Source organism: Equus asinus, chromosome 12, assembly GCF_041296235.1.
Source record: "Equus asinus isolate D_3611 breed Donkey chromosome 12, EquAss-T2T_v2, whole genome shotgun sequence".
In the NCBI taxonomy this organism is placed as follows: domain Eukaryota; kingdom Metazoa; phylum Chordata; class Mammalia; order Perissodactyla; family Equidae; genus Equus; species Equus asinus.
Window position 1 is genome coordinate 85,243,788 of NC_091801.1, and position 18,061 is coordinate 85,261,848.

Here is an 18,061-nt window from a genome sequence, read left to right on the forward strand (position 1 = left end):
GCCGTTTCAGCCTGAGGCCCTGCCACTGGCCCCTAGATCCCCCAGCCCCCGCAGCAAGGCGCAGGCCCAGCAGCAGTACCTTTAGTGCGGCCTTGGTGGCCTCGAGCTCTGGGAGGGTGGCAGGCACAGCCTGGGCTTCCTTGAGCTGCTCCTCGTGGGCCTTGAGCACCTCCTCGGCCCCATGTGTGCTGCGGATCACCAGACTGATGGTCTTGAGCCTAGTGGGGAGAGCGTAGCTCAGAGCTGGGGAAGGGGTGGGCTCGAGGCAGCAGCAAGCACAACACGGTGGGACCAGAGCCCTCATGGTTGGCTGAGCCTGTGGTCATGGGCTTCGGGGAGCAGAACAGAGCCTGGGGAGAGGGTGGCCGGGGACCTCTAAGACACAGGGACATTTCAGCTCCAGCCTGAGTCCTGGAAGGAGGTTGTACTGGCCAGGGGGACAGGAGGCCCCAAGGCCCCGAGGCAGGGAGCACTGAGCCAGCTGCCCTTGGGGCCTGGGAGAAACCCTGGGTGAGGGGGACACCATGTGCCAGAGGGTGACACTTCTCTCAAACAGCGTGTCAGCCTCTGCGGGGAAGGGCGGGGAGGAGTGGACGCATTGTTTGAAGTGTTGTCAGAGACCATGAAACATTCAGTAACAAGACTGGGCCCTTAGAGAGGGAATCAGTGATGAGACTGAGAAGAGAGAGCAGAGGAGGACTTCTCAGGAAGCTTCTAGAAGTGAATCTTTGAACTACGTGAATGTACACGCTGAAATAAACCACAAAGAATACGAGAGCGCTCTGCGGCTGGGTGGGAGACGGGCAGCCAGGAGGAAGAGGGCCCTGGTGAGGACTCTGCATTTCTCAGGGGCCCTGGGGCAAGAAGGGACCGTGGGGGAAGCAAATTGGGAGATGGGGGGTACAGGCCCCCCAAAAAGACCTTGGCATTGGGCCTTCTCACCAGCTCGGGCCCTCTGCTATCTCACTCGCTGCCCCACCGCTAACCACCTGCCACAAGTCCTCACTCCCACCCACCGCCAAGAAGCCCCTCCCCCAAGGTCACCCGTTTCCCCCCATGTGGCCGAGCCCCATGTCTGAACCCCACTGGCTACTGGCCACCTCCCCTTCTGGCATTCCTCACTCTGCTGACCTCTCCAACGATGGTGCCCTGGGTCCCTCAACAGACCCTACCTCCTTGCCCCCGTCTGCCTGCCCATGAGCCTGTCCTCCCCCAGCACACAGCGGTCAGGCCTCCCTCTGCTCAGAACCCTCCTCTGGTCACAGCACCCCCCGGCTGCTGACAGGTGCACTCACTTCTCCAGGTAAATGGCGGACAGGCTGCGGACTTGCTCCAACTTGCCCAGGGTCAGTTCCAGCTCCGAGCGCAGAGTGGGGGCAGCAGGTGATGGCTCGGGCAGGGCCAGGACCTTCTCGGCCTCGGCAGAAAGCCGGGCGACCCCCTTACCCAGTCCCTCGACCTCAGCCTGTGCTTTCTGAGGAGAGACCAAGGAGGAGGCAAGCTGACCACGGGACCCAGCACACAGCACCCCTTGAAGGCTGAAGTAGGGAGGGCATGGGGGGAGGAGGGAAGGGAGGGGGACAGGACGGGACAGTGCCTGCCTGCTGCTCGGCGATGCGCTGGGCACACTCCCGCGCGGGCTCCTTGTCCAGCGGCAGCCGCAGGCGGTGCACGGTGCGTGTCTCACAGGCCTCCAGCTGCAGCCGGATGTCCTTGAGCTCCGAGATGCAGCGCTGACAGCGGGACTCCTCCTGCTCGCCTGGGGAACACGTCCCGCTCACAAGGCTGCTCCGCTCACACGGCTGCTCGGCCCACAGCCTTCCACCCCAGCCTGGGCCTGCCCGCCACCTACCCTGCTCCAAGCTCTGCAGCAGCTGCTGGTAATGGTGGCTGCAGGAGCCATACTCGCGCTCAGCCTGCAGCCGGTCCTCAGGCCCGAAGCCACCAGCATCCTGGCTGTCCCGAAGGAAGGCCTGGTAGTGCAGCTCCAGGCTGCGCAGGGCTTGGCGTTGCTCCTCCGGCTTCATGGTGCGGAACTGTGGATGGCATGGGGCATGCAGGGCTGAGCACGGGCGGGGCAGGCTCGGCCCGCAGGAAGCTGCCTCCCGTCCCTCCCCCAAGGGCAGCTGAGTAGGCAGTCATACCGTGACCAGGGACCAGGAGCGGATGAGCTGTACATCGCGGCTGAGGCTCTGCCACGCCAAAAGGCTCTTCATGTCCACGTGCAGCTGGTGCCACAGTGTAACCAAGGCCTGGTGCTGAGCCTCCAGCCTGGCAGGTCAGGGACATGGTCAGAGGCGTGTGGGCACTGCCCACTGCCACCCACTCCAGCCACCAAACCCCCAACCACCTACCTGGTAATGGCCTCCTGGGCCTCCTGGTTGGGCGGGGGCACAAGGAAGCACACAGAGGGCACAGCAGCCTCACTGCCAGAACTGCTAACCACCTTCCAGTGGGATGGCTGTGCGGGGCCCACCAGCTGGCACTCGTCACCCTTATGCACGGTCACCTGGGGCAGACAGAGCCGTCACAGTGTAGCCACACCCAGCCCCCCCCCCACACCCCAATGTGCAAGCCCTGCCCAGCCACAACCCTGCATGTGTGAGCTCTGCTCGTACCTCCACCTGCTTGTAGTCACACACGGCCAGCAGTGGCACACGGCCCCGCACAGGGTGGGCTGGGTTGCGGGGCTTCAGCTGCACAATGGCCTTGGCCCGCCTGGCCAGGCCTGAGAGGTGCCCTCTGTACTCGTTTAGTTGGTCTCTCTCGTCCTGCAAGGGAGGGCACCTCAGAGACCAGCACCCTGCGTCCAGACCCAGGTGGCCTGGAGGAAGGTCTATGAAGACCCACCTGCCATCCTGGGCAATGAGCAAGCACCCCTGGCACCCCCCTGCTCTGACATCAGGAGGTCTCTCCTACTGTCCCCAGGGCGCAGTGGGGCCAGATACACAAACTGCGTGGCCCAGCCAGGCCACCAGAGCTTGGCTCCCAACAGATCCCACTGATCCTCCTTCCTTCCAGGCCAGGACGGAGGGCCCACCCTTCGCCCCAGGCCACTCACTGCATCCTCCAGAAGAAGGGCCCCAGCTGCACTCTGGCCCCACAACATCCTCTTCCCTCCACCCTCCTCTTCCCACTGCAGGTCACCCGCCTCCTCCTGCCTAGTACCTCCAAGGGCCAAACCCGACCAAGGACTGTCCAAGGCAGGTGAGAGTCCACCCTGAAGCTGCCTGTACCTCTCCAGTCCTCTCCCAGGCCAATGCTGCAGCCAAGGGAGCCTCTCAGAACCCCCCGCCTTCACTGATCCCAACTCCTGACCACAGGAGCTCCCAGCCAACAGAACCTTTCAGCCTCCTCTCTCCTCCACGGTTCCCCGCCAAGCACGCCCAGAAGGCCCCAGGGCCCCTCCTGGGTGCTCCCCACCCCTGCCATGGGGCACGTGGGTACCACACCCAGCAGCCTCCTCCGTCCTTCTGACTGTGCCTGCCCCAGACAACAGACACAAGATGTCAGCAGAACCATCTACAGTGAAAGGACTGGAGACAGGGAGGCTGAATCAGGTCTCCACTTACCCCAGGGGCTTAGAGGGTCAGGGGGCTCATGGCAGGTCTGGCCAGCCACCTGCCTCCACTGTGGAACCCTGCCATTCACCTCGCTGTTCCCTCACACCCATGTCCCACTGCACTGACCTCCAACTCCCATCCTGCCCCTGACCAACCCCTGCTAACTCCTCTAGTCACCGCCCCCCCACCTCCAGAGGGAACTTTCCAAAGTACTACTGTGGCCCAGACAACGGCCAGCATCTCCCTGCACTCCACCTGACCCTTGGACCCCACTGTCCCTACGCCTGCCCCTGACTATGCCGCTCCATCCCTGAATCTGGCAGCCACTCGCCCTCATCCCTGCAGGCCGTGAGTGCCCTGGACCTTGGTCGCTCACCAGGCTGCAGAGCCCTGGCCTGGCTCACCTGGGCATCCTGAAGGAGGTCCTCGAGGCGAGTGACGGTGATGGAGCGGTCGCAGGTGTACTTTCTGCGCAGTGTCTCCTGCAGCTTCCGCAGCTGCTCCTCAGCCTCCCGCACATCTGAAAAGAACTGGGGCAGCATCAAGGGGTCACACTGGGCCGACTGGGGAGGATTCTGATAGCTCAGTAGGACAGAGTGCAGGAATGAATTAGCCCTGTCTGTACGGACACTGTCTGCAACAGTGGTCTACAGGCTCCTCAAGGATGCTGCAGCTGAGCAGGCATGAGGGGGCCTGGGTCTCACCTGGAAGTAGGCGGTGTTCTCCTTCAGGTGCGCCTCGATGCAGCAGCACAGCTGCAGCATCCAGCTCCACTGGGTCTGCAGGGCTGCCTGGAAGGACTGCACACAGCACGCTCGTTAGGCCCCACCCACCATGAGGGGCTCAGAGGGCGCCCCACAGCCCTGCGCCACCCCTACCATGAGGGTTCGGGGGGGGGTCCCCTACAGAGCCACCTTCATCATGAGAGGTCCAGGCTGGTCTCTCCTGCAGCCCCGTCCTACCTCCACTGTAGGCCGAGCAGGGTGGTCTTCCCGCAGCAGCCGGTCCCCAGTGTTCTGGATCTCCTTGACTTTCTTTTCCTTCAACTCCAGCTCACGCATCAGGGCCTGACATGGGGATGGCCGGTCTTAGCAATGGTGTCAGGGCCAGGCCAGGGTCTTCCAGTCTCCCATCAAGTGGCACGCAAGGCCCAGGGTGGGCCCCATGGGGCCTGAAGCTGGACTCGACTGGCTGCCAAGGGGCTCCTGAGCTGGGGGAGGGGTCACGGAAGGGCCTAGAAGGCCGGCTGCCCGCCTCACCGAGTAACTCTCCTTCTTGGCGGCCATGTTGGTATTGCGCTCACTCCAGTCAAAGCCCACCTCCTCCTCCTCCTTCTCACTCAACCACATCAGCTCCTTGGTGGCGGCCGCGACAAAGCTGTACAGGCTCTCCAGGGACCGAAGGCGGCCCTTGGAGGAGTTCTGTGGGCAGGCAGGGTGTGTGTCAGCAGGCTGCAGCCCTGCTGCCTGCCCCAGCCCCCAGCCTGGTCCACTACTCACCAGCAACTTGGCATACTGCAGGTCCAACCGACCCAGGCAGTCACGGTAGGCGCCCCGGGTGGCCGGGGAGAGCTGACCCTGCAGGACACAACGAGAGGTGAGGCCTGCAGTGGCCACGACCTAGCCCACCACCCACTGCCCACCCCAGAGGCACCCACTCACCTCGTCAGTTCTCGCCCGCTCAATCTTGGCCCGGAACTCCTCGATGGAATGGTGCAGGCCGCGGTGGCTGCCCAGCTGTGCCTCCACGCTGGGCAGGTCCACGCCCCACTCAGCACCGTCCACCCGGCGCTGGTTCTCCTCTACCCAGGCCAGTAGGTCCTGCAGGTAACGCAGAGTGGAGTCCTCCAGCTCCGGGCGCCTCTGCGTGCTCTGCAGCGTTACCTGGGTCACCTGGGTCACAGGGGCAGCCACCCCTGCCTTCAGCCGGAGGTTGTACTCAGTGCGGATGGCCACCAGGCGCTCATGCAGGCGGTACACCCTGGGGGCAGCGAAGGAGTCGGCAGGAGATCAGCTGGAACCGGGCTGCCTGTACCGAGGCCCCCCAGGGCAGAGCTTGGCCCACCTGCGGTACATCTGCTCGCCCTGTGGGTGTCGCCCATCCTTGAGAGTCTGCACATCGTTGAACAGCAGGCGGATCATGCTGTCTGCTTTGTCCAGGTCCCGCTCCACCTCGCCCGCCCGCTGTGGTGCCTTGCCTGCAGCCAGCAGCCGCACATCCTGCAAGGCGGTCGCCATCACTCAGAACCCGGCCAGCCCCGCCTCCCACCTGTCTGCAGAGGGGCCTCGGAGCGCTGATCCCGCCCAGCCCCGCACATCTTCCTGACACACGCTTCTGGCTAAACGGCCGACTCTTAGTTCTCTGAGAGAATGGGATCAAGTCGAAAGGCCTCCACTAGGTCCAAGGAGCCAGACCCTTCATGGCCTTGTCCACAGCTTTCCATGCCTCATCCCTCACCACCCACCTCCAGAAACTTCTCCTTCAACAAGCTCCTGCCCAGGCCCACGGAGCCTGCCCACCCTGGACCCTATGAGTCTGGTTCCTCCCCACCACCTCCTCCTGAGAGCAAGCCACGTAGGGTGGGTCTGGGACAGGGTAGGATGGCCTCTTCTGGGTCCTGCTGGCGCCCACAAGTCAGCTCTGCCCGAAGTAAGCCGTCAGAGTTGGCGGCACACCAGGAGGGAGGAGCTGCAGTGTGTTCCCCGCCTTCTGGCCAGCTAGCCGCAGGGCGGGGCACGTTCGGGGCTCCTCCTGCCTCCCTCCAGCCTCCCTGCCCAGTCCCACCCCTCGTCCCTCCCCCTCACCGACTGCAGCAGGGCGTCGGCCTGGTTCAGCTGCTCCTCACACAGCCCAGCCTCCATCTGCAGTTTGCTCACGATGCGCTGAAGACGCTCCAGCCTGCAGTCCAAGGCACCCACAGGACCCGCCGTGAGCGGGGTCAGCCTGCCAGGCTCCCGGCCACAGAGTGCAGCTCCCCTCCTGCTCCTGGCCTCTCTGCCAGCCTGCAGCCCACTGTCACGCTGGCCCGAGTACGGGTTTCCCAGCCTGAGGGGGGAATTTCCTCCCCAGGCAGTGACTCACCCTCGGGTGCCTTTCCTGCCACCGCAGGGCCCCACCCGCTCAACCGCACCCTGGTGCCCCCCCACCTCTCAAACTCGCTCCGCAGCTGCTTCTCCCGCTCCAGGATGGCCACGTGCAGCTTGCCCCACTCTTTCTCCACATCCAGCGGGTGGTAGCCGGGGGGCACCTTAAGCTGGCCTGCTTGCACTGCCCCCTGTGGGCAGAGGCCAAGCTCAGGCCTGGGCCAGAAGAAGGGTGGGAGTGCCAAGCCACCCAGGCCCCCAGCCCACCCAACCTGGAACAGTCCTGGTCCCAGCAGCTCTGTAGTGAGGCCAAGCCTAGCTCACTGGAGGGGACCCCCAGGCCCCAGGCTCCGGAACAGTCTTCCCTCCAGAATGCTCCCTACTCATCTCCCCACGGGGACCTCCCACTCACTACCCTCTGGGATCCCCATTCACTTCCCTCCAGGACACTTACTCATTTCCCTCTGAGGACCCCCACTCACCTCCCTCAGGGACTCCCACTCACCTCCAGAGACTGGTAGATGCCCTTCGACCGGTTCTTGTCCGCCTCCTTGGCTGGAAGCTCCGTCTCCTTGAACTTCAGGAATTGGCACCATAAGATCTGTGGGGACAAGTGGTGTCAGCAGCCACACCTGGGCCCCCACAGCAGGCAAAGGACCCTGGCCTGAACGGACAAACCCACCTCGATTTCCTCGAAGCTGGAGGGGAACTTGCGCTCCTCGAAGGCAGCAGTGTGGTGCCGGATCCACTGGAGCAGCAGCAGCACCAGCTCCCGGTACTCCTGCCAGCGCAGCTGCAGCTCCTGAGTGGCAAGCAAGGGCCGTCAGAGGCCACCAGAGGCCCCCATCCCACCCCCATCTGGGCCCACTGGCCACCACTCACGTTGGCCTTCACCCCATCCTGCACGTCAGGCACGCGTGGCATGGCGTCATACAAGGATGAGACATACGTGATGATGGACTTCTCATCGGGCTGAGGGACATCCACGTCTAAGGGGAAGGGATGTCAGAAGAGCCCCCAGCAAGAGGCAGGGGAGGGGAGAGGAAGGAAGGGTTGGCAGCATGTACCCTCAGGGTCCAGGAGCCGCGTCACTCCCAGGTCCCGCTCTGCCACAGAGAAGGCCTGGTCCAGGTTCTCCAGGTTGGTCTGACGATACACCTTGTTCATGTCGATGAGCATGGGCCTGCGGGCAAAGGGGCAGGTGGGGCAGGCAGGCAGGGACACAGAGGGCAGTGAAGCCCATCAGGTAGTCAGCACACAGACAGGGACACACACACACAGATCCCCCTACGTATCCCTGCAAACACAGAACCCCAACCCCACACTCACCCTAAAAGTTACAATGCCCACCCCACTAACACCGAACCCGGCCCACAGAGGCGTCCGTGCGTGGATGCTGTGTACTTTGCACCCCTTCCCCCGCAGCTCAAGGAGTGAACAGCGGGCACCGAGCAGAGGGTGCCGGTCAGCCTGGGCTCCCTGCAGTCACCCTGCCTGCCAGGCCCCAAGTCCTGGGTAGGGGCTGAGGTCCCCCGGGGGCTGTCCCCATTGTGGCCTAGCCACCCAGGCCCCTTCTGGGGCATCCACGCAGGGCAGACGCTCCCGGCCTCAAGGAAGCCGGCAGTGCCTCTGGAGGGGCCTAGAGGGCAGCGGGAAGGGTGTGGGTGGGGCTGGGGCTGCTCGCCTGCGCCTTCCCCGCTAGCAGCACATTCCCGACAGCGAGTTCACCCCTCCACACCCTTCCCGCCCCAACTTGTTGGAAGTCTCCAGCCGAGGTACTCCAGGGGCGCCCCACCCACAGTCCCTTTGCCCCCGGCTGCGTACTTGTGCCGGTGGATGATGGCGTTGAAGAGACGGCCGTCACGCCAGCTGGAGGTGAAGTTGTCACAGCGCAGGCCCTGGTAGCCCTCCACCATGCGCTGAGACCACAGCAGCAGCTTCTCCTTGGCCGTCATGTCCTCCGACTGCCCGCTCACCTGGATGTCCGAGATCTGCCCCATGCAGCGGGCAGGAGGCAGGAGCTCAGCCACAGCCACCCTCGACCACTTGTCTGAGGGTAGGGGCAGCTCGGCACCCAGTTGGGGTGCACAAGGAGCCACAAGGCCAGCTGAGGCAGAGAGGGCCCCTCCAACAGCAGAGGAGCCACTGGGACCCGCCACACCTCAGTGCCACAAGCCCAGGCTGCTCCAGCCAGCAGCTTCCATGGAATAAGTCAGAGCCCCGGCGCCCGCTGCCACCACAGGCTGGGTGCCCCAGCTCTCTCAGATGGGGAGCAGGGGCCTGGGGCACACCCTGCACCCCTCGAGTTGGTCATGGTGGGCACAAGGAGAGCAGCTGTAGGCACTGAGCTAGCTCAGAGCCCCACACCTGAAACAAGCTGCCCATCTGGCTGCAGGCTGGGGTCTCTGGGGGCTGGGCACGGTATGCCTGGCAGCCCAGCCTGGGCATGCTGCAGCCACGCACCAGTGGGTCCCTACACTCAGTGCAATCCTTCAGGCCCAGGTCTGCCAGCCTGTCTGGCTATCTGCACACCTGTCTGCCTGTCCCTAGCTGTCTGCCTGTGGGCCTGCCGACCTGTGTGACTCAGCTGCCGTGCCAGCCAGGTTCTGCCCGCCTGGCTCTCAGATTTGCGGCTTCCTGTGCAGCTGAGGAAGGCAGAAGGTGAGTCAGCCAGTGCAGCGATGCTTCTCCAGAACCTTCCCCCACGGGCGGGCGGGCAGCTGCACCAGGAGCAGAGAATGCATTCCTCTGCAGGGAGGCTCTGGGAGTCCTGCCCAGCCAGGGCCAGAGGGCACAGGATGGGCCTTGGAGAGAAGCCTGGGCCCTCAGGCCACAGGGCTCGCACAGGGATGGGGCGGGGGCTGGACTGGGGGCTGGCAGGAAGGCTCTGAGGTGCCAGGATACCAAAGGCTCCAGCACCCAGGCCACACACCCTGCCAGACGTCAGGCCAGCCTAGAGACTCCCAGGGGTGGGTGAGGGTCGGTGGGGGCCACCCTACCTGGAAGTGCAGGATGATTGTCCAGATCAGGCCAAGGGTCAGCTTGGGATTGCCGTCAGCAATGTCATCATTCCTGATGTTCACCAGCTTCACCTGCAAGCAAGCCACCCTGGGTCATACCTGCGGGCCAGCCAGGAGGGGCCTGGGGCCTGTGGCCAGGTGGGCAGCCTCACCTGGCGATGCCGGAGGTAGTCCAGGGCGATCTGAACATTCTGCAGCTTGTGGAAGCGCATCCTCCCTTTCTCGCGGGGCTATGAGAGGAGGCATGGCCGGTTAGCGTGCACAGAGCAGAGGCACAGCCCGACCTACAGCTGCGGCTGCCAGCCCACCCACAGAACCCCCCAAGGCATCTGTGGCAACTGAACCAAGGGTCTTCCCCAGGGAGGCAGCAGCCCTTCCCATGTCCCTGGTTCACCCTCCCCAGCTGGGAAAGGGGGACCACCGGTCCAGGGGCCAGGCCCAGCAGGGGTTTGGGACGTCCAGGGGCCAGGCCCAGACTGGGGAAGGAAGGAAAGGGGTGGGGGGGAGACAATAGCTAGGAAGCTGTGGGCGGAGGGAAGTGGCATTCAGGGAGGGGGTCCTCCTGCCTGCGGTGGCAGCCCCAGCAGGTCCCAGGCCTGGCCCCAGGCAGTGCAGCAGGCAGGACAGCAGGCAGCTCGACACATGGCCATCTGCTGCCCAAGCACCAGGCACAGGTCGGGCCAGACTGGCCACCGGCCCCAGGTGAGCTGAGCTCCTGGTCTCGGGGAGCCCACGTGCCGCTGTGGCCAGTGGGCACAACCACTCACCAGGCGTGAGCTCCTGATTACGTCCCGCTCTCTTGGCTGCCCAGCCAGAGCAGGGCAAAGGGTAAAGGGCAGAGGTCAAGGTTCAGAGTCCAAGCAGCAGAGAAACCAAAGCAGAGCAGAGCATGAGATTATTGTGTCAGGGCTCCGACGCAGAGGGCAGCAGGGCCGTGCACCCACGGCACAAGGGTTGGGGCCACTCCCAGGCCAGGCCCGACACTCTGGACCAGGAGGCACAGTGGCGGGTGAGGCCGGGCTGAACAAGGAGTGGGCATGTGGGAAAGGCCCCAAGGAGGGAAGGCAGACAGGGGCATCCAGGTGAGAGGCAGGCGGGGCCACAGAGGGAGGGGCACACGTACCAGGCTATCCCCGGAGAGCACCTCCAGCAGGGAGATGAGGTTGTGGCCATCACGGAGGTCTTCATACAGGTCGCTGATGTGTCTCTGGGCCTGGGGGGACAGAGGGGCTGGGATGGCCACAGGTCCCCCAGAGCCAAAAGTAGGCCCTGGGGCGGCGGGCATAGACCCCAGGGGGCAAGAGGCAGGGGGCCCACAGAACACATGCCACCCCGAAGAACACCTACCTCTGCCCTCCAGTGCTACAAGAAGAGACGAGAAGAGACGAAGAGGAGGAGGTGGAGGAGGAGAAAAGAGACAGGAGCGCATGGGGAAGAAGAGGACAGAAAATGACAGGTTTCAGAGATGAAAGGTGAGCTGCAGGCAGCAGGGACAGCCTCGGGCAGGCAGGAGGGCAGGGAGGGCAGCTCTGTTCTGGCTGGAGGGCCAGGGCACCCTCCTTTGCCACCGCCCACAACCTCCTCAGCGCCTGCAACCAGGCGCACATGCACGCACACACATGCGCACACATGCCACTAACCTTGATGAGGTGCTTGTTGACCCACTTGGTGAAGGTTTTCTTCTGCACGCGGTCCCTCTCATCTGGGAGAGACAAGGACAGGTTACCCAGGGTCTGGGAGAAGCCCCGAGAGCCCCTGGGAGGTGACCACCATGAAGACACAGTAGCTGGTGCCTGAACAGGGCCTCAGAATCACACACTGAGACACAGCCCCCACCTTGCTGCCCACTCCCGTCCCCGCCCCCCCCAGACCAGACTGGCAGACCAAGGTGCCCAGACCCCAGCCAGCCCCCAGACAGCCCTGTCCAGACAGGGAGTGGCCAGGCACATAAGGTGCCCCCTGCTCAATCCCCCTATTGTCTCCTTCCCAAAATGGGAGGGTCCAGAGCTGGCAGCCGCACCCAGAGCCCACAGCGCACAAGTCCCAGCCTGCCCCACCCCCACACATGCTGCCTCCCTGAGCCCTGAGCAGAGAGGTTCCAGGCCAGGACCCAGGACTGGTCAGAGGGGCGGCACTGTGTCCTTCCAGCAGGGCAATGGGCCTTTCGCTGGGCACAGAGAGCCCCCCACCCACCACAGCTCTATACCCAAGGCCCAGACAGAACTGCCAGCCTTGCCAACATGGGCCCGATCTCTGTGTTGAGCACCGGCAGCTGCCCCAGCCCCGCTCCCCCAACCCCAGCAGCTCTGCACCTGGGCCAGGACACATCACACTGCCCAAGCCGCTGTCTCAGAGTCTGTCCCCCAAATTCAGACCATCAGAGTCTGCCCCCCACCACTCCCCGCCCCAGGACCAGGCTTCCTCCTGCAGGAAGCGGGCACTCCTGGCTCCACATCCGACCTTCCCAGCAGGGAGTGCCCACTACCTTTCTTGCCCTCCGAGGCCCTGAGCACAGCCAGGTAGAGGTTGTCCTCTGAGGTGGTTCTCTTGTGACTCAGGCCCTCGGGCTCGGACACACGGAGGCGGTGCTGAGACATGGTGCCCCTTCTGTGCTCGGTCCCTCAGCCTCCAGGGGCTGTTCTCCAGGGCCCGAAGTGGCACACAGGCGGCTGAGGCTGCTGCGGCTCAGGACGTGCTGGCTCACAGTGCGGGCTCAGCTCCCAGCCGAGTTGGTGTGGCCACTCCCTGCCTGCTGTACTCCCCAGCATGCTGTCCCCGCCCCCAGGGCCCCACCCAGCCCTGCCCACCCCCCAGAGAGGGCGTGTCCCATCGGGAAGAAGGAAGACAGCCCCTCCCCCACAGCCACACCCTGCGCCGACAGAAACAGGAAACCAGGGGTTTCCTCACCCACCCTGCCCGCAGCAGTCCCTGGAGGGACCCAGGGGGATGAGGGGACCTGGCACCTTGCTGCATACCACCGGGGCCAGGACCACAAAGGACCACACGCCATCTCCACCGCCACCCTGAAGGATGCCCCCACCACAGGGAGGGGTGCCTGAGTGTGCCTGGGCCCAGGGGGCCTGCAGGCCACACCTCTTAGAGAGCACGCCATTAGGCTTCAGCCCAGGGCGCCCCTCAGCCTGCCCACCCTACCTGCTGGAGGGACTCTAGGAGGAACCCCCAAGCTGAGTGACACCTGGCTTGGAGGGACCAACTGCCCACCCTTTTCTTGCAGCCCCCCCAAATCACACCTTCTCACAGACCTAATGCCCTGCGCCCGTGGCCCCTGCCCCTTCTAGGCTGCAATAAGCCCCTGCTCAAGGGCCACTGTGGTCCTGTGCTGGCCTGGCCCTTCCCGAGCTGCCCACCAGCACGTCCTGGAGCAGTGCCCCTGTCTGTAGGCAGCACACACGGTGGGCAGGAGCAGGCACAGGCACATAGCTGAGCGATGACTCATCAGGCAGGACGGCCCAGCCCCGAGCTACAGGAACTCTGCCCCACATTGGGGAGGGGCTGGGGGCAGCAGGGAGAACCCAGAGGGGGCCCCGTCTGTGAGTCAGGGCTGGGGAGGGGGCCGGACATGTTGACTCATTAGAAAGGAAGCTGCACCTGGGGGCAATGGGGCAGGATGGGTGAGGGGCTTGTTTGCAGTCGGGCGGGATTCACAGCAGCTATTCAGGATCATAAAGGTGGAAGAAAGGGGCAAAGGGCACAGGGGCACCGCCTGGCTCCCTCAGGCCAATGACAGAGCTGCCCACGGCCGGCACCAGACTGCCCTGGCCGCCCGACTACCACAGGAAAGAACGCCCCGACCACAAGAAATTTTCCAGTTTGAGCATCTGGCTTGATGTGATCCAGCTGTGAGCTGCTGCCCCCCTCCCGCAGCGCCTTCAGCCTCGGTTCCCGGAAAAGCTCCCCCCACCCCCATCCCTGATGCCCCTATGTGGCCACGGGAGGGCGCCCAAAACCCATGGGGTGGGGGGCACCCAAGCCAGACAGAGTTGGTTACATCCCCCACCCCCACCCCTGCAAGCCTAGAGGCACAGCCAGACCCCCAGGGCTCTGCCGAAGGTCTTATGCTCCTCCCCACCTCTGACAAGACCCCTCAGCTCCAAGCCTGGATTCTGAACCTGGCATGAGATGCAGGGAGACCCTCCTGCTCTATACAACCCCCCACCCTCATCTGGGCAGGGCCTGAGGAGCTTGGCAGCCCCCACCAGACATCAGCTCTTCACCCTCCAGAGGCCACCCAAAATCCCAAATCTGCTCCCACACTGGTCAGTGCTCCCAGTACAGTGCATGCTGAGAACTTCTCACACACCCACCTGGCCCCTCCTCAGGTTTAGAGCCTATAGAAATGCCTCTTCTGAGGACCCCTCGCCCCGGCAGCTGTCCAGAGTTCAAGAAGCCTGTATTGAGCACCTACTGAATGCAGGCTCTGGGCTAGTCCAGCAGTAACAGGGAGGTGGGGTCCCTACCTGTGGGGATAGGGTGTCATTCTGGTGAGGGGCACAAATACCACAGGCCCCTGGGAGCAGGTCAGGAGGTGGGAACAGGGAACTCCAGGAGAAGCTGAAACCCAGAGGAACCAAGACTTGTGGGAGCCCCAACCCTAGGCCCCAGCCTAAGCCCCTCCTCCAGCTTTCTGTCTGTCTCTAAGGGGCTTCCAAGGATGTTGCCCCAGGTCTGGGCGGGCCTCCAGGGCCAGCACCAGCACCGTTTCCCCTGGAAGCTCTCCTGCCCCAGGTGCCTCCTTCCCCTGGGCTCCTCCCAGGGTCTCAGAGCTCATCCTCTCCTTGAACCTGCATGGCCCCTCGCTCCCAGCCCTGCCTCCCTGCCGGCCCCTTTCCACTGGCTGTCAATGCTCCTCCCTGCCTGTCCTGTTCAGACCTCAAACCGACAGACCACCCCTCCCAGGCTGGCCCAGCCCCGTGTGCCCCCAACCAGGCCACGCTGGCTCCTCCAACACTGCTGCACGCTCAGCTGGCCCTCCCCAGGACACACTCGCCCCAGCACTGTCCCTCCTGCACATCTGCCTGACCCCTGTCCTGCCCAGGCAGCTGACCCTCTGCCACCAGCCCAGTGTCCTGGAGAGCTGCCTATGGCCCTCTCAGGGGTATCACTGCCCCCTTTCACAGACATGGAAACAGGCTGGACATCCCCTAGCCAGCGAAGCCACTCCCGGAGTGGGAAGCCTACAGCCTGAGAAAGGGATCCGCTAGCCAAGGAGAAGAGCCCCATTTGCTGAAGGCCCGGAGCCCCGCCCTCAGCACCTCCCACCCCCCTCCCGCGTCCTGACTGCCAACTGCCTGGTGCCTTCTACCAAGGCCAGAGCCGAGGCCGGCCCTCCCACCTCCCCACCCCCTTCTCCAGAGTGGGAACAAATGCGGCCGACGGGACCTCGCCCTGCCTTCCTCCTCAGGTGTTTCCGGAGCAGAGAGCGGGGCGGGGCTGCACCTGGGCTGGGCACCACCTCCTTCCCGGCCCAAGTGCCAGATCTCAGCGGAGACTGGTGCCCCCTCCCGCGCCACCACCCCTCTCAGCCGCACCCACCTACGCAGCACAGCTGCCCGTAGAGGTAGCCCCTGCGGGCGCGCTCGCAGCCCCCGTCCAGCCAGCACGGCCGCTCCAGCACAACCTCCTTCTGTGCGGCGAAGGCGCCTCCCGCCCCCCATGTGCCGGCCGCAGCCATGAGCCTGGGTTGCCCACTGAGGACAGCAAGCAAGACGCGCCCTGCCTCTGCTCCCCAGCCCACGCCGGAGACCGCCGGCGCCGCGCTCCACACCCTCCCCGACGCCGGCAGCGGGCGCGCGGCCCAGACGCGGAGAACCTGCCCCTGGTGGGGCGCCCCGCCCAGCGCGGGCCAGGAAGCCACGCCTCCACTTGGAGGGCGAGGACCCCGCTCCGGAGGGACTAGGGCAGGGGGAGGCTGCCCTCGAGGACAAAGGGGCCTGGGAACTTGCGAGTGCCCAGGCTCGCGCAGAGGGGAGCCCCGGGGGACGCCCGGGCGCCGGGAAACTCCCCTCGACTGACGTCCACAGGGAGGCCGCTCCCAGCAAGATGCGCGGAAGAGGCTGCGGCGACGGGGTGGGGGCGGGAGCGTCGGGCTGAGAACAGCCCAGGACAGAACAGAGACACGAGGAGCACCGCAGGGCAGTGGGGGCGGGCAGCAGGCCAGGATAGTGGCTGGAGGGGAGCCCCTTGTTGACGTGGGGGCAGGAGAGGAAAGTGGGCCGAGGGAGGGAAGGCCCAAATCCAGCGGGGAGAAGCGCCGGCCTATGCATTGTACTGAACGTCCCTGCAGCTGAGTCACCAGTAACTCCCCAGCCCCCAAAGCCTGGCCTGGAAGCCCCATCCTGACTCAGACCTTAGGTCCAGCGGGTCTGGCACGCAGGCTGAGACGGGCAGCCCTGGCCGCCCCCACAGCAGGCGAGCCCCACACCCTGGGGGGTGCCTGGGCACAGAGCTGAGCACTACCTCCATGTCCTGGTCAGGGCAGTCCCTCTGGCCAGAAGCCCAGTCCCCGCGGCCCCACCCGGCTCCATTTACTGGAGCGGAGGCAGGCAGGCAGGCCCCACCCCTCCTTGCTGGGCTGTCCTATGCTGGGCATGGCTGCCGCCGGCTGTAGCCCAGAGCAGTGACTTTGAACAGAGGAGGGCAAAGCGGGCCTGGCTGCACGCCCCGTACAGTCCTGAGCCCTGGCACAGGGTGCTCAGGCACCTGCCTCACCTCTCACTGTGGGCAGGAGGCTCTGCCCAGGCCCAGCCCACCTCAGTCTGGCTCGGGAGCTCTCCCAAGACCTGCCCCAGGACACCCACCCCAGGACACCCGCCCTGCACCTGCCAGCTGCGGTTTCTGTGTTGACAGTCACCTGTGCTCACCCTGTCCCTGGCGGCGGGGGAGGGGCCGCCCTTCCGGAGGGGGCCCTCTGGCACTGCCCACGCTCTAGGCTGATGGAGCCACAGAGCCCTAGCCCCACCCCAGGGAAGCGGGCCGGGTCTTCAATGCAGGGTGGGAAGCAAGGGGGCACTACTGCTTTCCCATCACGTGCTGGTACTTAGCTCCGGGACGCGAAGGGGAGGGCTCAGGGAAATGCGGGGCGGGAGGGAGGTGGCCCCTCCCTCGCCCCGCCTCGCCCTCAGCCTCTTGGCAGGGGTGGCGGCTGGCAACAGCTGCCCAGGCGCTTACCTTGCTCATCTTGAGCCCGCTGGCGCCCCCTGCGCCAGTGCCACACAGCAGCCAGGGTGACGACATGGCCCACGACCACCAGGGAGGGAAACAGGCTGCCGGAGGGCTCCATGGCTCTGGGGCCGCACGGCTGCAGGCAGGGCAGGCAAAGCCGCCCTTCGGAACCGGCAGCTCGGGGGCCTGGCAGCTCCCTCCCTGCCCTGTGTGGAGGGCGGGTGAGGGGGGGGTGTCCCACGACCAGGGACCGCCCCACCTGCGGGGACCGCCCTACCACACTGTCTGCCTAGCGCCCTGGACTAGTCCCGTCCTCTGCACCAACTATGCTCCCGCCTGCTTCCTCTCCCTCCTCCCTCCCAGCAGCTCGGCCACTTGGCGCTCCCCACCCGCCTCCAGCGGGCGCCTAGCTCAGCTGTCCCTGCGCAAAGCTATCACGCTCAAGGTTAGCTGGAGCCTTAACCCCTGCTTACCCACGGCCACACCCGCCAGGAGGAGGGGCCAAGTGCAGTCCCCCCCAGCAGAGCTGGGGCAGCCTCAGCATGATTCCTCCCCCACTCCGCTGCCCCCACCAGGAAGGGTGACTGAAGTGCCCGAGCACCCCATTCTCCCTCCAACCTCTGGTGACAGCTGCCAGGTGCCGAGGGGGATGCGTGCCAAAGCCCCAGCCCTCGCTGGCCCCCTATGCTTGCAGCTGACCCAACCACACTCAAAAACAAACACCCCCCCCAAAGTCCCAACGCCCCCCATGGTGGGTGGCGGACAGTGTAAGAGGGAGGGGCTGGAGTGATGGCCTGGGAAGCAGGCTGTAGGCTGTACCCAAGGAAATAAGGACAGAGCCCCTTGCCCTTCAGTCCCCAGCCCCTGGCCCCACTGGGCTCTCACAAGGCTTTCAAAGGCTGCCCCACCTACCCGGAACGATCTTCATTGAGGACAGTGGCAGGAGCCCAGAGGGCAGAGAGGGAGTGGGTGCGGGGTGTGGGGAGGGTCACAGGCCCCTCAGAGGCGGCAGCAAGCCCGGCAGTGGCGGCAGCGCGGTGGGAGGAGGGCACGGTGGTGCCGCTGTCAGCAGCAGTGCCTGTGTCCATGGGGGAGGGGAGGGATGGGCAGGGGGCCCAGGGGGATATAAATATCTGAGGAGGGCAAGCAACGCCCGTCATTTGTCCAGACTTAGAACATGACGTGCAAAGCGAGGGCACCCGGGCCCACGGCC

General features: G+C 65.0%; 1 protein-coding gene across 20 annotated transcripts in view; it reads right to left on the bottom strand.

Moving 5' to 3' along the window:
- The window catches only part of PLEC (plectin), a 56,636-nt gene that overhangs the window by 13,013 nt on the left and 25,562 nt on the right, over positions 1–18,061 (bottom strand). For 6 of the 20 annotated variants that reach the window (XM_014858060.3, XM_014858062.3, XM_044780963.2 and 3 more), the window contains 26 exons: positions 11,307–11,368; positions 11,014–11,028; positions 10,790–10,879; positions 9,819–9,896; positions 9,646–9,738; positions 8,471–8,637; positions 7,714–7,829; positions 7,529–7,635; positions 7,329–7,448; positions 7,152–7,247; positions 6,710–6,837; positions 6,368–6,461; positions 5,628–5,782; positions 5,225–5,543; positions 5,063–5,140; positions 4,823–4,984; positions 4,526–4,630; positions 4,268–4,363; positions 3,968–4,093; positions 2,619–2,771; positions 2,355–2,509; positions 2,145–2,271; positions 1,853–2,036; positions 1,602–1,759; positions 1,296–1,474; positions 80–218 (listed from right to left, as the gene is read on the bottom strand). In XM_014858060.3, coding sequence (XP_014713546.3) covers positions 80–218; positions 1,296–1,474; positions 1,602–1,759; positions 1,853–2,036; positions 2,145–2,271; positions 2,355–2,509; positions 2,619–2,771; positions 3,968–4,093; positions 4,268–4,363; positions 4,526–4,630; positions 4,823–4,984; positions 5,063–5,140; positions 5,225–5,543; positions 5,628–5,782; positions 6,368–6,461; positions 6,710–6,837; positions 7,152–7,247; positions 7,329–7,448; positions 7,529–7,635; positions 7,714–7,829; positions 8,471–8,637; positions 9,646–9,738; positions 9,819–9,896; positions 10,790–10,879; positions 11,014–11,028; positions 11,307–11,368 — 3,302 coding nt within the window. Of the gene's footprint in view, positions 1–79; positions 219–1,295; positions 1,475–1,601; positions 1,760–1,852; positions 2,037–2,144; positions 2,272–2,354; positions 2,510–2,618; positions 2,772–3,967; positions 4,094–4,267; positions 4,364–4,525; positions 4,631–4,822; positions 4,985–5,062; positions 5,141–5,224; positions 5,544–5,627; positions 5,783–6,367; positions 6,462–6,709; positions 6,838–7,151; positions 7,248–7,328; positions 7,449–7,528; positions 7,636–7,713; positions 7,830–8,470; positions 8,638–9,645; positions 9,739–9,818; positions 9,897–10,789; positions 10,880–11,013; positions 11,029–11,306; positions 11,369–12,151; positions 12,411–15,219; positions 16,512–16,854; positions 17,203–17,760; positions 17,919–18,061 lie in introns of those variants that run through there. The other 14 variants (XM_070481856.1, XM_070481858.1, XM_044780964.2 and 11 more) reach the window with 9 other exon arrangements.